The sequence below is a fragment of the Phocoena sinus genome, chromosome 20 (genome assembly GCF_008692025.1).
Source record: "Phocoena sinus isolate mPhoSin1 chromosome 20, mPhoSin1.pri, whole genome shotgun sequence".
Lineage (NCBI taxonomy): Eukaryota > Metazoa > Chordata > Mammalia > Artiodactyla > Phocoenidae > Phocoena > Phocoena sinus.
Genome location: NC_045782.1, coordinates 52119698 through 52133417, shown reverse-complemented (window position 1 = coordinate 52133417; position 13720 = coordinate 52119698). Strand labels below are relative to the sequence as shown.

The following is a 13720-nucleotide window of genomic DNA, read 5'->3' as shown; positions in this document are numbered from 1 at the left end:
TTTTTGAACGTGACAACTCTGCCCTCAAGGCCGCTATTGGCCCTGTTGAGAGTATCTGCCCGTTTCTGGTTACAAGGTTCAGGGACCAGTAGGTAAGATATCTGTCTTGAGGGCCTGGGCATTTGGTGAGAGGACTGGCTGCCACACCCTCCATCCCACGGGAGTCACCTTGCCCTCCCTAGGCTCTAGAGCCACACAGGCCAGGGATCAGGCCCAGCTGTGCACTGAGCGGCAGCAGGACCATGGGTGAGCTACTCGAAGCCTCTGAACCTCCACTTGCTCACCTGTAAAATGGGGATGATACAGCCCCTGCACAGGAGAGGACTTGTGCAAGGGCAACTCCAGTACCCAGGCGATGGGAGGGCTCAAAACGTCCCGGCTGTGATTACTATGACTACTGGGTCTCATCCATACGAAGACACCCATTTTCCTGCATTTTGACTTCTTCAAAATCGAGGTGCATTTGACATCAGCAATGTACACTGGCAGCTTCTCTTTCCGAATTGGGGGTGAATACGCGGGGCCTCTTGGAATTGATGGCGACCCAGTTATTATCCCCCACCCGAAAAGGCAGACAGATCCACGCCCACCCCAGGGCCTTACAAGCCCTATCTTCCCATCCCCACCGAGGCTCTGGGCACTCACAACTCTGTGTCCTCCAGGGCTGGCGGGCGCTCCAGCGCCTGCCTCCGCCTCCGCACGGCCCCCATGATCTTCTTGCGGGGTCCCAGGGGGACGTTGATGCTGCGGAGGTCGAGGTCCGAGCACAGCATGAGCGCCTCGAGGTCGATCTTCTCCTGCCGCAAGATGGAGGTGAAGGCCTCCATGTGCAGGGAGGCCAGGAACGTCTCCAGCGGGCTCGTCTCGGGCTCCAGGTCTTCATCCAGGCCCAAGTCCAGCTCGTCCCAGGGCAGCTCCTCCCCGCAGCTGCGGTCCTGCAGGCTGTTGGCACTGCCCAGGCTGTCGTCGTCGAGGCTGGGGGAGCTCTGAAGCCGACCCCGCGGCGTGCCCGCGCCGTCCAGCGCCGCGTCCTCGCGGCCCAGGCCGTGCAGCCCGCTGCTCACGTAGTTCCTGCGGAACACCATGGTGCCCAGGCCCGGGCGGGTAAACAGGGAGTCGTGGCCTGAGTCGGTGCTGACCTCCGAGCGCGCAGGCTCGGCCGCCAGTGTGGCACGGGAGACGCTGTCCTCGTCGGAGAGGAACATGTCCCTGAGCGGGGCGCGGCCCCACTCCTTGGGGTTGGCGTAGGTGCCCTGGCGCACAAACATCACGTCACTGCCCAGCTGCAGGCCCGAGAGCGAGCGCACGCTCTTGCGGCCGTCCTCGGAGATCTTGAAGGTGCCTTCGCCGCCCTGCTTGCGCCGCTCCAGCTTCTTCTGGATCTTGGTCTTGCCCTTGGCGGTGCCGTGCAGCGTGGCCTGCGAGTAGGGCAGGTGGCTGCCGAGCGCCAGGTGATGCAGCCGGCGGCTCAGGGTGCTGGACGTGATGCTGGAGAAGCTGAGTGTGTCCGAGCGCTCGGCCAGCTCGCGCCGGTAGCGCCGTTCCATGCGCTCGTGGTGCTTGCGCTGCATCTTGGCGCACTCGCGGATGCGCCGCTCCGCCTCGCGGAAGGCCTTGTCCTTCAGCTTGCCCACCAGCTTGGGGTTGAGGCTGCTCTGCTTGGCCGCGATGGAGTCCAGGTAGCGCACGCATTCCATGTGGCCCTTCATGGCGGCCATGTCCAGCGGCGTGTGGTAATCGTTGTCCAGGCACCAGATGTTGGCCCCGAAGGACACCAGGAAGGAGAGGCAGTGCAGGTGGCCATTGGAAGCTGCCAGGTGTAGGGGCGTGTTGCCCCAGATGTCACACTTGTCCGGGTCACCCCTGCAGGGAGGACACGCGGGGAGGGGTGATGAGCCATCGCAAGGTCAGGCAGGCAGTCGGCAGCGGCTGCCGGTGGGGGGAGCGCCCAGCCTGGATGAGCTTCCCCACAGGCACACCAGAGGGACTCGACGGCCTGAGACCTCTCCTCTGACTCCGGGAGACACGCTGCCCGGAGCCACCGGGCGCAGCTCGAGCGAGCCCAGGGTTAAAGATGGCTCCAGGCTCGCAGTGGGTGGGGCGACAGAGAAGGCGGGGCCGGGGCGGGGCCTTCCCCAAGAGAACTGAGGGCTGGGAATCTCAGGGGATAAATATTTAATGCCCAGAGAGAAAGGAGTGAATTATTCATGGAGCCCGGCGGGGAGCTGGCCCAGAGAGGTGGTGGGCCAGGGCCGAGTCTGGGTCTCTAGGCAGGCACGGCGGTGAGTGGGGCTGCCAGTGCAGGAGTGACCGAAAAAGAGGACGAGAGGGTCGTGTGTGCTGGGCCTGAGCCCTGGGGGAGTGTGTGAGGGTGCGTGCCTGCGTGTCGCCGGGCACGGCCACGTCTGCAGGGAGCAGGGCCAGGCCTGGCAAGGCCGCGTGTGAGAGCAGGTGTCGGGTCTTGGCCTGGGCCAGGAGGGGAGCATGGGGGCAGCCAGGACTGGAGGGGAGGGGAAGGGCAGCCTGCAGCCTGGGCCCAGCTGCCCTCCCCTCCCGGGGCGGCCCCGTCTTCGGGAGCGCTGTGAGGCGGCTGGCTCGGGCAGGTCCAAGGGACCCACGCAGCCCCCTCCAACACCCTCCGCGCCAGACTGTGCCCCCCTTGGGCACCCTCCCCCTGGCTCCTCCAAGCTTGCGCCTCCCTCAGGGACCTAGCTCAGGCCCTCTGCCCCACTCTAATGAGGGGGCCACCCCGCAGGGCTGAAGGAAGAATCACTTCATTGTCTCAGCAGTTCCTGCCCACACTCCCCAGTTCCCAACCCCCCGCATTCCCCTCCCCACTTCCCTTACTGGTCTTCAAGTCCTTCTAGACAGGAGCTACTGGGCATCTGGCCCACACCCCATCAAGCACCAACCCTCACCCTCTGTAGGAGCCGGGGGGGTTGGTGCCCCCTAGTCCCCTCCTCCTACGAATCTCTCCGGGGGGAGCAGACTGGCAGATTACTGTGTGCGCTCTTCGCGTGGACAGGGGCCAGTCTCGGCGTCTGGAACGTGGTTCAGCTGCCCGATCTTAGGGGCTGCTTCCACCTGTTGCTGGACCCGGGGAGCAGCCGTGGAGGGAGGGCAAAGGGGGGTTCCCCACCTACCCCATGCTCAAACCACAGGTCAGCTCCTGGCACCAGGCCAGCCGGGCCCCTTTCCCTCCACCAGGATTTCCCAGGGCCTGAGATGTTCATGTTAGCCCTCCTGGGGCATCTCGTACATCCCTTTTCCTTGTCCAGGCCTCCCTGGTCCCCAGGTCAACCTGACTTCTCTTTATTAAACCGCTGGGGCTGGCAAGTTGTCCACAGGGTCATTCAGCCGTAGGGAGCCCATGTCAGTGGCCCTGGACGCTACATTCCTCAACTGCCACTTCCTAACCCCTCCCCTGGCCCTGACACCTGGATTCAATGCCCACTCCTCCCCCCAGGCAACTCCAAAGGGAGGGTGATGGAGCCCGTGGTGGGGGAGGGGCACAGAGGCAGTTCATGGGGTGGCTGAACCGAGTGACATTTGGCACTGTGGACAGTGCCCACAAGTCTCAGGGATGAGCGGGGAGAGAGCTGTGTGGAATCCAGTGTGTGGGGAGGTGTGGGCGCCGGCTGGACCCCTTGGACCGCAGGCTGGGAGTGGGCAGTGAAGAGCTTCTCCTTTCCCAGCCCCCCTTCCGGCCCCTCTGAGGCTTCTGCTCTTTCTCTCCCGGTCTCACTACGCCCTTCACTCTTGCTTCCTGGGGCTACCCACCCAGGAGATCCCTCCCACCTTCTCCTCACTCTGAAGCCCCTCCCACAACCATGGACCCCCAAGTCCCAGTCCCTCTCCTCCTAGCCCCGCATCCAGGTCACAAATGTCACAGGCCCCAGTTTGTTTCCTCCTCCCGCGACTGTCAGTCTCCAACGTTCCACCTTAGGGTCTGTCCTAGGGAAGAGGGTGGCACAGCGGAGGTGGGTGGGGAGATGCCATGGAGTTGAGAGGGGGTGTCTCAGGGGCCTAGAGCGGCCCCGAGACTCTCAGTCCTCCCCGGCGGGGCTTGGGCGGGGACAGTGGGATACTCACCCTCGACTCACGATGAGGCGCAGTGACTCCAGGTTGCCGTGGTAAGCAGCCCAGAGGGTGGGGGTCATGCCATCCTCGTCAGGGGCGTTCAGCTCCTTCCTGGTGGCCTCCTTGAGAAGTTCCAGGTAGCCGTCCCGAGCCGCCCGGTGGTACTGGTCGTTCATGGCGCCTGACTTGGACGGGACGGGCAGGGGACACGGGGAAATGCCCCCCGCGGGGGAGGGCGGCGGGGTTAGAGCTGAGGCATGGGGTTGCGGGAGGGGGTCGGGCAGGGGCCGGGGCCGCCAGCGCCCGCCGCCGCAAACAGAAGATGCGGAGCGCCAGAGCCGCCGCTACTCGGACATCTGAGCCGCTCGGCGGGCGGGGAAGGTGGGGGGAGGATCTCCCGCTGCCCAGAGGGCCGCCCCGGGCTGCCCCTGGGTCCTAAACTCCCTGCTCCCGAGCAAACCGGGCCCGGCCTCTCTCCAAAACGCTGCTCACCCCAGCGTCCCGCCCCGTGAGGCCCAGTCTGGGGACAGTCCGAGGTCTGTCTTCACTAGAGCCGCGGCGCTGAGGCTCCCGAAGTCTCTAAGCGTCAAGGGAACGGGCCAAGGCTGGGGAGGGATGTCTGAGGGCAGTCCTGACCCCTTGGACAATGGGCCTAAGAGAGTTATGAGGACCGACCGCCAGACCGTCAGCGATCGGGACACGGCTGTCCCGGCGGCCACAGTTTCGCGCGAGGTGGGCCAGCCGCGCTCCAGCAGGAGGCGCTACAAGACTGGCCGAGAACTTCGTACGCAAGAGTCCGACTCGGCAGCATCCCGCGCAGCAGGGACCAGGGGAAGGGAGAGAGGAAGAGGGAACTTCGATCACTGTGAGGGTGTCGGGGAAGGGGCGGTAGGGTCCCGATCTTGGGGCAGCAACAGAAGAGCCCAAAGGTACAGGGCCGCGGGGCGTGAGGGCGTCGGGGTGCCTAAGGGACCTTGGGGCGTTTGCTGAGCGTCAGCTCTCAGGGCTCTGGGCGTCAGGAGACAGGGGCGCCAGGGCGCGCTGGGCGCCGGGGGCGGGGTGCCCGCTGGGTGCCGCAGTGCCGGGCCGCGCCCGAGGCTGGCTGCGCCGAGGTGACAGGGCGGCGGGGGAGGGGGCGCCTCTTAACGGGTGAACATAAATCACACCTTGTCTGCCTCCGCACGCTCTTCACTAAATTCAGCCCGGGAAAAAGATGGATCATGTGAGTGGGACTGAGAGGTTTATGGAGCTGAGCTCCCGCGGCTGTAAATCACCCTGCCCTCCCCGGTATAAAGCGCCCGTCCATCCCGGCGTTAGAGAGAGGACGCACTCGCCGCCCCCTGACCCCCAGCTCAGCGCGGGCTCCCGGCCCAGCCAGGTGGGTGCCCCTGGCTAGCCGGCCGACGGATCTGGGGAGTGGGAACCTTGGGCGGGGTCCGACGGGGCTGCAGCCGCTTCTCTTTTCCTCCCGTCGAGCGCGAGACCGGCACAGTGGGCTTTTCTCTCCCCCTTCCCAGCGCTTCCTTCACCCCCCGCAGCCCCCGCCCCTCGGGTCCCCAAATCTAGGGATAAGATGGAGGAAGGAGAGCTCTCGAGGCTGACCTGGGGTCCTGTCCGCTCCACCCCGACAGTGACCCCTCCAACCTCCTCCAGTCGCCTCTGCCATGTCCGAGGAGCTGCCCACGGGCCCCAAGGAGAGCCCGCCGGCACCGCGGGCAGCCCCCCGCGAGGTGTGGAAGAAGGGCGGCCGCCTGCTGTCCGTTCTGCTGGCCGTGAACGTGCTGCTCCTCGCCGGCACGTTTGTCAGCGGCGGCGCCTTCAACAAGGTGGCGGTGTACGACACCGACGTGTTCGCCCTGCTCACCGCCATGATGCTGCTGGCTGTGCTCTGGATCCTCTTCTACCTCCTTCGCACCGTGCGCTGCCCCGACACCGACGCCGTCCCCTACCGGGACGCGCACGCGGGCCCCATCTGGCTCCGAGGTGCCAGGGGAGGTGTGGGCGGAGGTGGGGTGGCCCAGGCGGGGAGCTGGAGGCTGGGGCTCCCGCAGGAACTGCTGGGTGCCCTTCGAGGTAGGCCGGTGAGAAGTCCCCACCCCCCAAGGCTAGATGTGTCTGAGGGTGAGGTGGGCTGTGACTGAGGCAGAAGAGGAAGGGAAAGAGTCCTGGAAGAGGGATGAAGAGAGGGATGGAGTGGAACTTCTCTGCCCTTTCTAAAGATTGAAAGAGGGTGGCCATGGAAGAGACTTTGATGGAGAGCAGAAAACAGATGACAGCTGCAGTTGAAAGAGCCTCTCTAGGGTCCTTTCCCTTATCTATGCAGCCCCAAAGGGATGGGGGCTCAATAGGACATCCGTCCATCTACCCACTCAGTCACACACCCATCCTTCCATCCATCTTCTCACTTACCCTATTCATCCATCCATCCACCCAATCATCCAACTATTTGGCCATCCATCCTCAAATCTGTAATCATTTTCTCCTGCCTCTCTGATCCACCCCCCACCCTCATTCCCAGGTGGGCTGGTGCTGTTTGGGATCTGCACCCTCATCATGGATGTCTTCAAGACCTGCTACTACTCCAGTTCCTCTGAGTGCCAGTCAGCCATCAAGATCCTGTACCCTCTCACCCAGGCTGTGTTTGTCATTGTGCAGGTGGGTGGGAGGGGTGTCCCTGAGTGTGGTGGAAAAGAGCCAACATGTGGCATGGAGTCAGGAGATCTGAGCTCCACTCCACTTCCACGCTGAGCACTCGATTAGGGTGGGGATAGGACTGTAGTGCAGATCACATGAGTCCATAAATCTGGAAGCACTTGGTAATGAAGTCATATCCAAATGTGAGTGCCTACTTAGGGGCCCTGCGATTTCATTTCACCTTAAGCTGTGCCAGTAGTGAACACCTAGGAGGTGTCAGTTGTAGCAGCTGCTCTGTCTCCTGGAACCTGACCTGCCCTCCTTGGGTGCCCATAGAGGGCATCATTCTCAGCTCAGCGTCCTGCTGTGGGCATGGCCAGTTGGGCCTCAGCCATGTCCCCTATATTCTGTATTTTTTCAGGAAATAGGGTATCCTGTATATGGGATTTTTCAAACAAGTTCACTTTTTTATTTCTTGCACGAATAACACTGGAAAAGATCTTCTGATTGAGCTGGGGCAGGACTGGTCTTAACGTGGGACCCAAACCCTCCCCAGCCCAGAATGACCATGTGTATGGTTCCCTCTCTTGAGACATCATCCCTACTGCCCAGGTTTCCACAGTTTAACACATTTATGACTTTGGCATTTATTTAATTTTACATTTTCTGACTTTAAAGAATACTCAGGCAAAATGGAAATGCAGACACCCCAACATCAATAAACACCACAGCAAGGATTTGTGGGCAGCCAGGTGAGAGCAAGGACTTGCAGGGAAGCAAAGGGTGGGGATGAGGCAGGGACAGTGCCAGAGAGAGCTGCGAGGCCGCTTAGGTTCTTTCTGAGGCTGGCCTCGCTCCCAGGAATAAATAACTAGGCAGTCAAAACTCCACCCTACAAAGAAACAGAAAACAAACACCAAGCCCAGAGAGTTTACAGGTGGCATTTTACAAACTTCTAAAGAACAGAGAACTATTTTGTACAAATCGCTCCAGAGAATAGAAAGAGAGAAAAGCTCACGTCTCCCTTTGTAAAGCTGAAAGAAACTCGATCACGTAGTAGGAGGGCTCTTGAGGTGGTAAGCACATAGTGCCGGGCATGGACCTGGGCACTCCGGGCTGAGCCCGTCTGCAGAGTAGATGACCCCACCACTCTCTCTCAACACAGACTTACTTTCTCTGCATCTCCGCTAAAGACTGTGTTCACAGCCACCTGGACCTGACTCGGTGAGTGCCTGCTCCATGCCCATGGCTCAATGTCCATGCACAGGGGCTGGGCTCACCTGGCATGAGATGAGCGCTTCCCAGCCTGGGGCATGGGTCCTCCTTCTGCCCCCAGGTGGGGTTTCAGCCAAGGCCCCCTGGCTTTGTCAGCCTGATTTCCACCACCCTCTGCTGGGGGTACGGGGGACGTGCTTGGTGAGATGGCATGTGTAATGTACAAACGTCCTTTCCCCAAAGAGAGGGAGCAGCCGTGGCCTGAACCCCACGACACCCCCAGCCCTCTTTTGGGAGGCATCTCAGCCAGGCTAAGTGTTCCTTCCAAACTCAGCTTCCCTGTTCACACAGGGGTCTGCCTGCTTTCTCGCCTCTCAGCACCATCTCCCAGGAGAGCATCCCCAGCTCTCCACCACGCCGGGGACCCAACGGTTGCCACAGACTCTCACTGGCCTCTTTGCTCTCCCTCCCCAAACAGATGTGGTCTCATGTTCACGCTCACCACCAACCTGGCCATCTGGATGGCAGCCGTGGTGGATGAATCGGTGCACCAGGCCCACTCCCTCAGCAGTCCTCACGGCAACACCAGCCATACCCGCCTCGCTCTGGAATGTGAGTGCCCACTTCAGATTCACCCTGGTCCCGTGGCAGCCAGGCCTCGGGCTGGGTGCTTTGTGGACTCGTAGAGGGCACGGAGGCAAAGGTGGCTGCCCCAGGCTATGCCTCTGAAGAAGCTTAGATGTGGGTGACCCAGGAGGAAGAGTACAGGGGAGCATTTTTCCATCCTGGACAGTACAGCCTTGGTCCCACTGCCCAGGTCTCCGTCCCACCAAAGAAGGGATTCGTGCTCCAGGAAGAAAGGGCAAGAGTGATCAAGGTAGAAAGAGGGGAAGGGAGGCAGGGTGGCTCGATGGTGGAAGCATGGGATCAGAAGGGAGTGCCTGACAAGGAGGAGAATGTAGAAGTAATAATCGCAATGACGACAGTGACAATTCTCTGAGCTCCATATGCCAGGCACTGTGCCAGGTGTCTTAAGCACATCTTACTTAACCCTAGCAACCTCCCTGTGAGACGGGTACTATTAGCGTTCCCATGTTATGGATGCAGAAACTAAGGCATAGAGAGGCTAAGTAGCTTACCCAAGGTCACAGAGCTTGAAATTGGAGAACTAGGGTTGAGCTCCATCTTTGCTTTGAACCAATATGCTATGCTTAAGAAGAATGAGCCCACAGTCCCCCGGTCCTGGTTCTCTGGATTTCTCTAGCCCCCCCTCGCCCCCCGCCACCAGCCAGGATCAGACTAGATGACCAAGTCCACCTGGACCTTGCCTGAATACACACGCACACCCAGTATGGGAGGGTCCAGGAATGGAAAGCATGGATCCAGGCCTACAGGAGATCCCAGCCCAGCAGGACTGAAAAGGGCCACTCTCCACATACAGAGGGGTCCTGAGGATGGTGAAACCCAGCCCAGGGAGGTGGGCGACCTTACGTGCTAGGGCTGCAGGGTGCAGAGAGGTACCTGCCTCAGGGGTGAGAGTCACGTCATTGGTGTCAGCTCTGCCATCACAAGCCACTTTCTCTGAGTGAGCCTCAGCTCCTTCTTCTGCAAAACCAGCTGAGATAGTTCTGGGGATCAAAAGAGCTGTCTGCCAAGGCCCGAGGGATCCTGCAGAGCAGCGCACACGCTGGATGCAGAATGAGATTCCTATCAGTGTGGTACAAACCGAAGTGACCGCAGGTCACGGTCGAGACCTGGGCACAGCAGCTGCTTTCTGGCTGAAGCAGATGCTGGCGAGAGCTGCGAGGCAGCTTGAATTTTAGGGGTTTCCAAGCGGGCCACCTTCTATTAGGACCAGAGGCTTGCCTATCTTGGGCAGCCAGGGGTCATTACTGGTGGGGAAGGGTCGGGAGTGTTTTTCTGCAGGAATGGGACAGGATGAAGCGGGCAACTCTGCGGCTCAGAATTTTTTTTTTCTTAATCGAGCCCTGGCTAGGGTTTACTGGTGTGTCCCACAGTTTCTGGCACATAGTAGGTGCTCAGTAAATATCTGTGGCATGGACAGACGTGCCAGGCCCTGTGTAGGCATTTGGAATACGGTGGTGACGGATAGCAACCCTGCCCTTCCAAAGGTCACCGTCTAGGGGTGAGGTTCTTCAGGTGGGGGCCTCCAGGAAGGTGGGAGGGCAGTGCAGCTCCGCGCTCCCCTCTCCACAGTGCAGCGTGCGGGCAGCCCAGTCGGAGAAGACTGCTCCTGCAACACGGCCATCTGCCAGATCTTCCAGCAGGGCTACTTCTACCTGTACCCCTTCAACATCGAGTACAGCCTCTTTGCTTCCACCATGCTCTACGTCATGTGGAAGAACGTGGGCAGGCTGCTGGCCTCCTCTACCCGCGGCCACAGCCACACCCCATCCCTGCTCAGCCTCTTCCGGGAGACCTTTTTTGCCGGCCCGATCCTGGGCCTGATGCTTTTCGTCGTGGGGCTGGCCGTCTTCATCATCTACGAGGTCCAAGTGAGTGGGGAGAGGGGCCGCACCCAGCAGGCCCTGGTCATGTACTACATCTTCAACATCATCTGTCTGGGGCTCATGACCTTGGTCAGCCTGAGCGGCTCAGTCATCTACCGTTTTGACCGCCGGGCCATGGACCACCGTAAGAACCCCACGCGCAGCCTGGACATGGCTCTGCTGGTGGGTGCCGCCCTGGGCCAGTACGCCATCTCCTACTACTCTATCGTGGCTGCGGTGGCGGGCACACCCAGGGAGCTGCTGGCGGGGCTCAGCCTGGCCCACGCGCTGCTCGTGATTGCCCAGCACACCTTCCAGAACGTTTTCATCATCGAGAGCCTCCACCGGCTTCCCCCCGGGGCTGAGCCTCACGGTACTCCCCCCAAGGAGCCCTGCCACGGCCTCACCTTTGCCAGCCTGGACACCCTCCACACCTCGCCCGCCTGCCCACCCACCCCCAGGCTGGTTGGCCCCAGCCCAGCAGGACCTCAGGGAGCAGGGAGCATCACCTTGGCCCCCAGGGGCCACTGGAGATACCGGTGCTTGAAGGACATTTCTCTGTTTCTCCTGCTCTGCAACATCATCGTGAGTAACTGGGGAGAGACAGGTGGGCTGGGAGGAAGAGAAGGCCGAGGAGAGATGCTCTTTCAGGTTTGTCCACTCGGCCCTCTCGGTCTGGCCCCCAGCCCACTCGAGCATCGTCTGGCTCTGTAGGAAAGGAGCAGGCTCAGGGAGAGTCAGGTGCAGCCCCGGGGGGCGAACAGCATCTCAGGGCGCACGGGGAGAATGAGATCCCGGCATTCTGGCATCTAGGCAGAGCTGGAGGGGTCTTAGGGGTTGCTGGCGTGAGGGCTGGGAGGAGGTGAGACGGAGCTGAGTGGGGGGCACTTGCTCCCAGGTGGGAGGTGTGACTCTTCCCGGGACCTTGTGACCAACCTGCTTCTTAGAATAATCGCAGCAGCGACAGGAGGTGGCAGAGACCAGCGTGAGCGTGAGGGGTCTGTCAGCAGAGTGCCGCGGCGGGCTGGCCGGGAGGGGGGCAGCCACAACAGTCGCCCCCTCCGCGGCGGCTCAGCAAAGCCGCTTTCCAAGAGAAACTCCTCTGTATAGCAGCAGACTTCACCCGATACAAATATACATCCTGTAGGAGAACACTCTTTGTGAAGGTGCATCCCAACAGAGGAATACTCCTAGTGTAGCTCCAACCTAATAGAGAAAGGCCCCAGTGTAGATATAATCCCCAGGAGGGAAATCTCTAACAGAGAAACGTGGACCCCTGTGAGTACATCCCAAAGAGAGAGCACACCTTAATGAAGTTTTGCTCAAAGTAAAGACAGTCCTTTTAGCTATAACCTCTGATAGAAAATACCCCTAATATAGAAAACAGCCTTAATGTGGGTATATCCCAATATAGAACACATCTCCAGAGGGATTCCACCCCCGTGGGTCTACATGTAATACACGCCCAGATTGAGGTGCATTCTTGAAGTCCCCACTGCCAATATTGCCCCTCCTACAGGTAAAAAAAAAGAGTAGTCATCCATCTCTGACCTACCAGTAGAAGCAATAAAGCTCAAAACCTCCTCCTGTCTTGGGCCACCTTTGGTGTGGCTCCCAGCCTCGGCCCCCACTCACCTTCTCCCAAGGCCGAGCCTACAGGCTGGGAGTCACCTGGGAGGCCGCTTTTGCTCCAGGTGTCTGAGCCTGGATCAGCTCTGAGGGCATCATCTCCAACTCCTTCATTCTATAGGATAGAAGCAGGCTCACATTTGGGCTGCGATGTATCCAAGGATGTGATACATTTGCGGTGGGGAGAAGGGGGGTTAGCCTAGAAGCCTTTATTCTTTGCCTCACACCCCAGACGTGAACTATCTGAGCTCATAGCCAGGGATGAAGCAGGATTCCAGCTTCAACCGCCTCCCAGACCTGGGAAGGGGATGGGGTGCAGGGCCAGAGCTGGAGAGCAGAGCTCATAGCGGGCAGGGCTGGGGGAGCCTTCCGGCAGGATCCTGAACCCCTGCCCTGGGCCTGTCTGATTCTACCATCACCACCCTGCACACATCTCTCCAGGAGAGAGCTACCGATTTAGCCATTTATTCCAAATTCTCACAGCATCTATTGAGACTTCTTCTCCCCTTCCCCAGTCCCACACGTGGGCCATACTACTGAGGGTGGGAGACGTGATCATAGGCGGAGCCCTAGGCTGGGGGGCAGGCAAGTTCAGTTGGGCACATTTACTGAGCCCCTTAGTGAGTGCCAGGCCCCGCCCAAGATGCTCGAGGTCCCCACTCAGCAACACCCAGCCCTCTCTGTCCACAAAACCAGAGGGCTGGGACCCCCATCCTGCCCCCACCCCACCCAGCAAAGCTCACGGAATGACCCACTGGCACGAGTCCGGGCCAGGTTCTGACACCCCTTTGTCCCCACAGCTGTGGATCATGCCCGCCTTCGGGGCCCGCCCCCACTTCAGCAACACCGTGGAGGTGGACTTCTATGGCTACTCCCTCTGGGCAGCCATCGTCAATATCTGCCTGCCCTTCGGCATCTTCTACCGCATGCATGCTGCCTCCAGCCTGCTGGAGGTCTACATGCTGTCCTGAAGCCCCACTAGAGACATGGGGAGGAGGGGCTCAGCTCATGTACCCACCCAGAGACCCCCGGGGAATGAATCCCAGACCGGCAGTCACTATGCCACATAACTACCCATTCCCCCGGCGGCCTCAGAGTGGAATTTTCACAAAAGTTATTTTTCCAGGATGAGTTTTTAAATCACAATCAGGACATGCGTATCCCTGGGGCATGGGGCAAGCGGGGGGTGGGGGGGAGGACCTCTCCCTCCACCCTTTCTAGGACCAGGCAAGATCTGGAAGTGTCCTAGCCTCTAGCTCCACCCCTACCACAATAAACCTGCTGTTCTCCCTGCCCCACCCTGTGCCCACTTCGTGTCTCAGCAGCCACATCTAAGATGATCACAGGACGGGGTCTTGGGGTCGGAGCTGCAAGGGCCCCTGGAGATATTCAGCTCTCAGGCTTTTCTGTGGGTGAGCCAAGTCTGAGTCACAGACTAGTTACAGACTCGTACCTGGGTGGCTGGGAGGGGCTGGGTGGAGTACCCAGGCTGCCACCTTCCTCTTCGCCTTATCTTCAAGTGACATATACATTTTTTAATGTGTTCCATGACACATGAAATGTTAGGAAGGACTCACCTAATCCAACTACAGTTTTACAAAGAAGAAAACTGAGGCCCAGAGAGGTAAAGTGACTTGCCCACAGTCACACAG

The 13720-nt window shown here is 60.1% G+C and overlaps 2 protein-coding genes across 2 annotated transcripts; one reads left to right on the top strand and one right to left on the bottom strand.

Annotated features, from left to right (window-relative positions):
• Positions 1 to 641: 641 nt before the first annotated feature.
• Positions 642 to 4439, bottom strand: USH1G (USH1 protein network component sans). The gene is made up of 2 exons (XM_032618107.1): positions 4093 to 4439; positions 642 to 1863 (listed from the first exon to the last, which is right to left on the bottom strand). Exons 1-2 carry the CDS (start codon positions 4254 to 4256, stop codon positions 642 to 644), a joined length of 1386 nt encoding a protein of 461 aa, XP_032473998.1. The 5' UTR covers positions 4257 to 4439.
• On the top strand, positions 2191 to 13220 carry OTOP2 (otopetrin 2). The gene is made up of 8 exons (XM_032618109.1): positions 2191 to 2282; positions 5282 to 5458; positions 5712 to 6063; positions 6599 to 6735; positions 7880 to 7938; positions 8408 to 8541; positions 10147 to 11024; positions 12869 to 13220. Exons 3-8 carry the CDS (start codon positions 5745 to 5747, stop codon positions 13037 to 13039), a joined length of 1698 nt encoding a protein of 565 aa, XP_032474000.1. The 5' UTR covers positions 2191 to 2282; positions 5282 to 5458; positions 5712 to 5744; the 3' UTR covers positions 13040 to 13220.
• Positions 13221 to 13720: the final 500 nt, after the last annotated feature.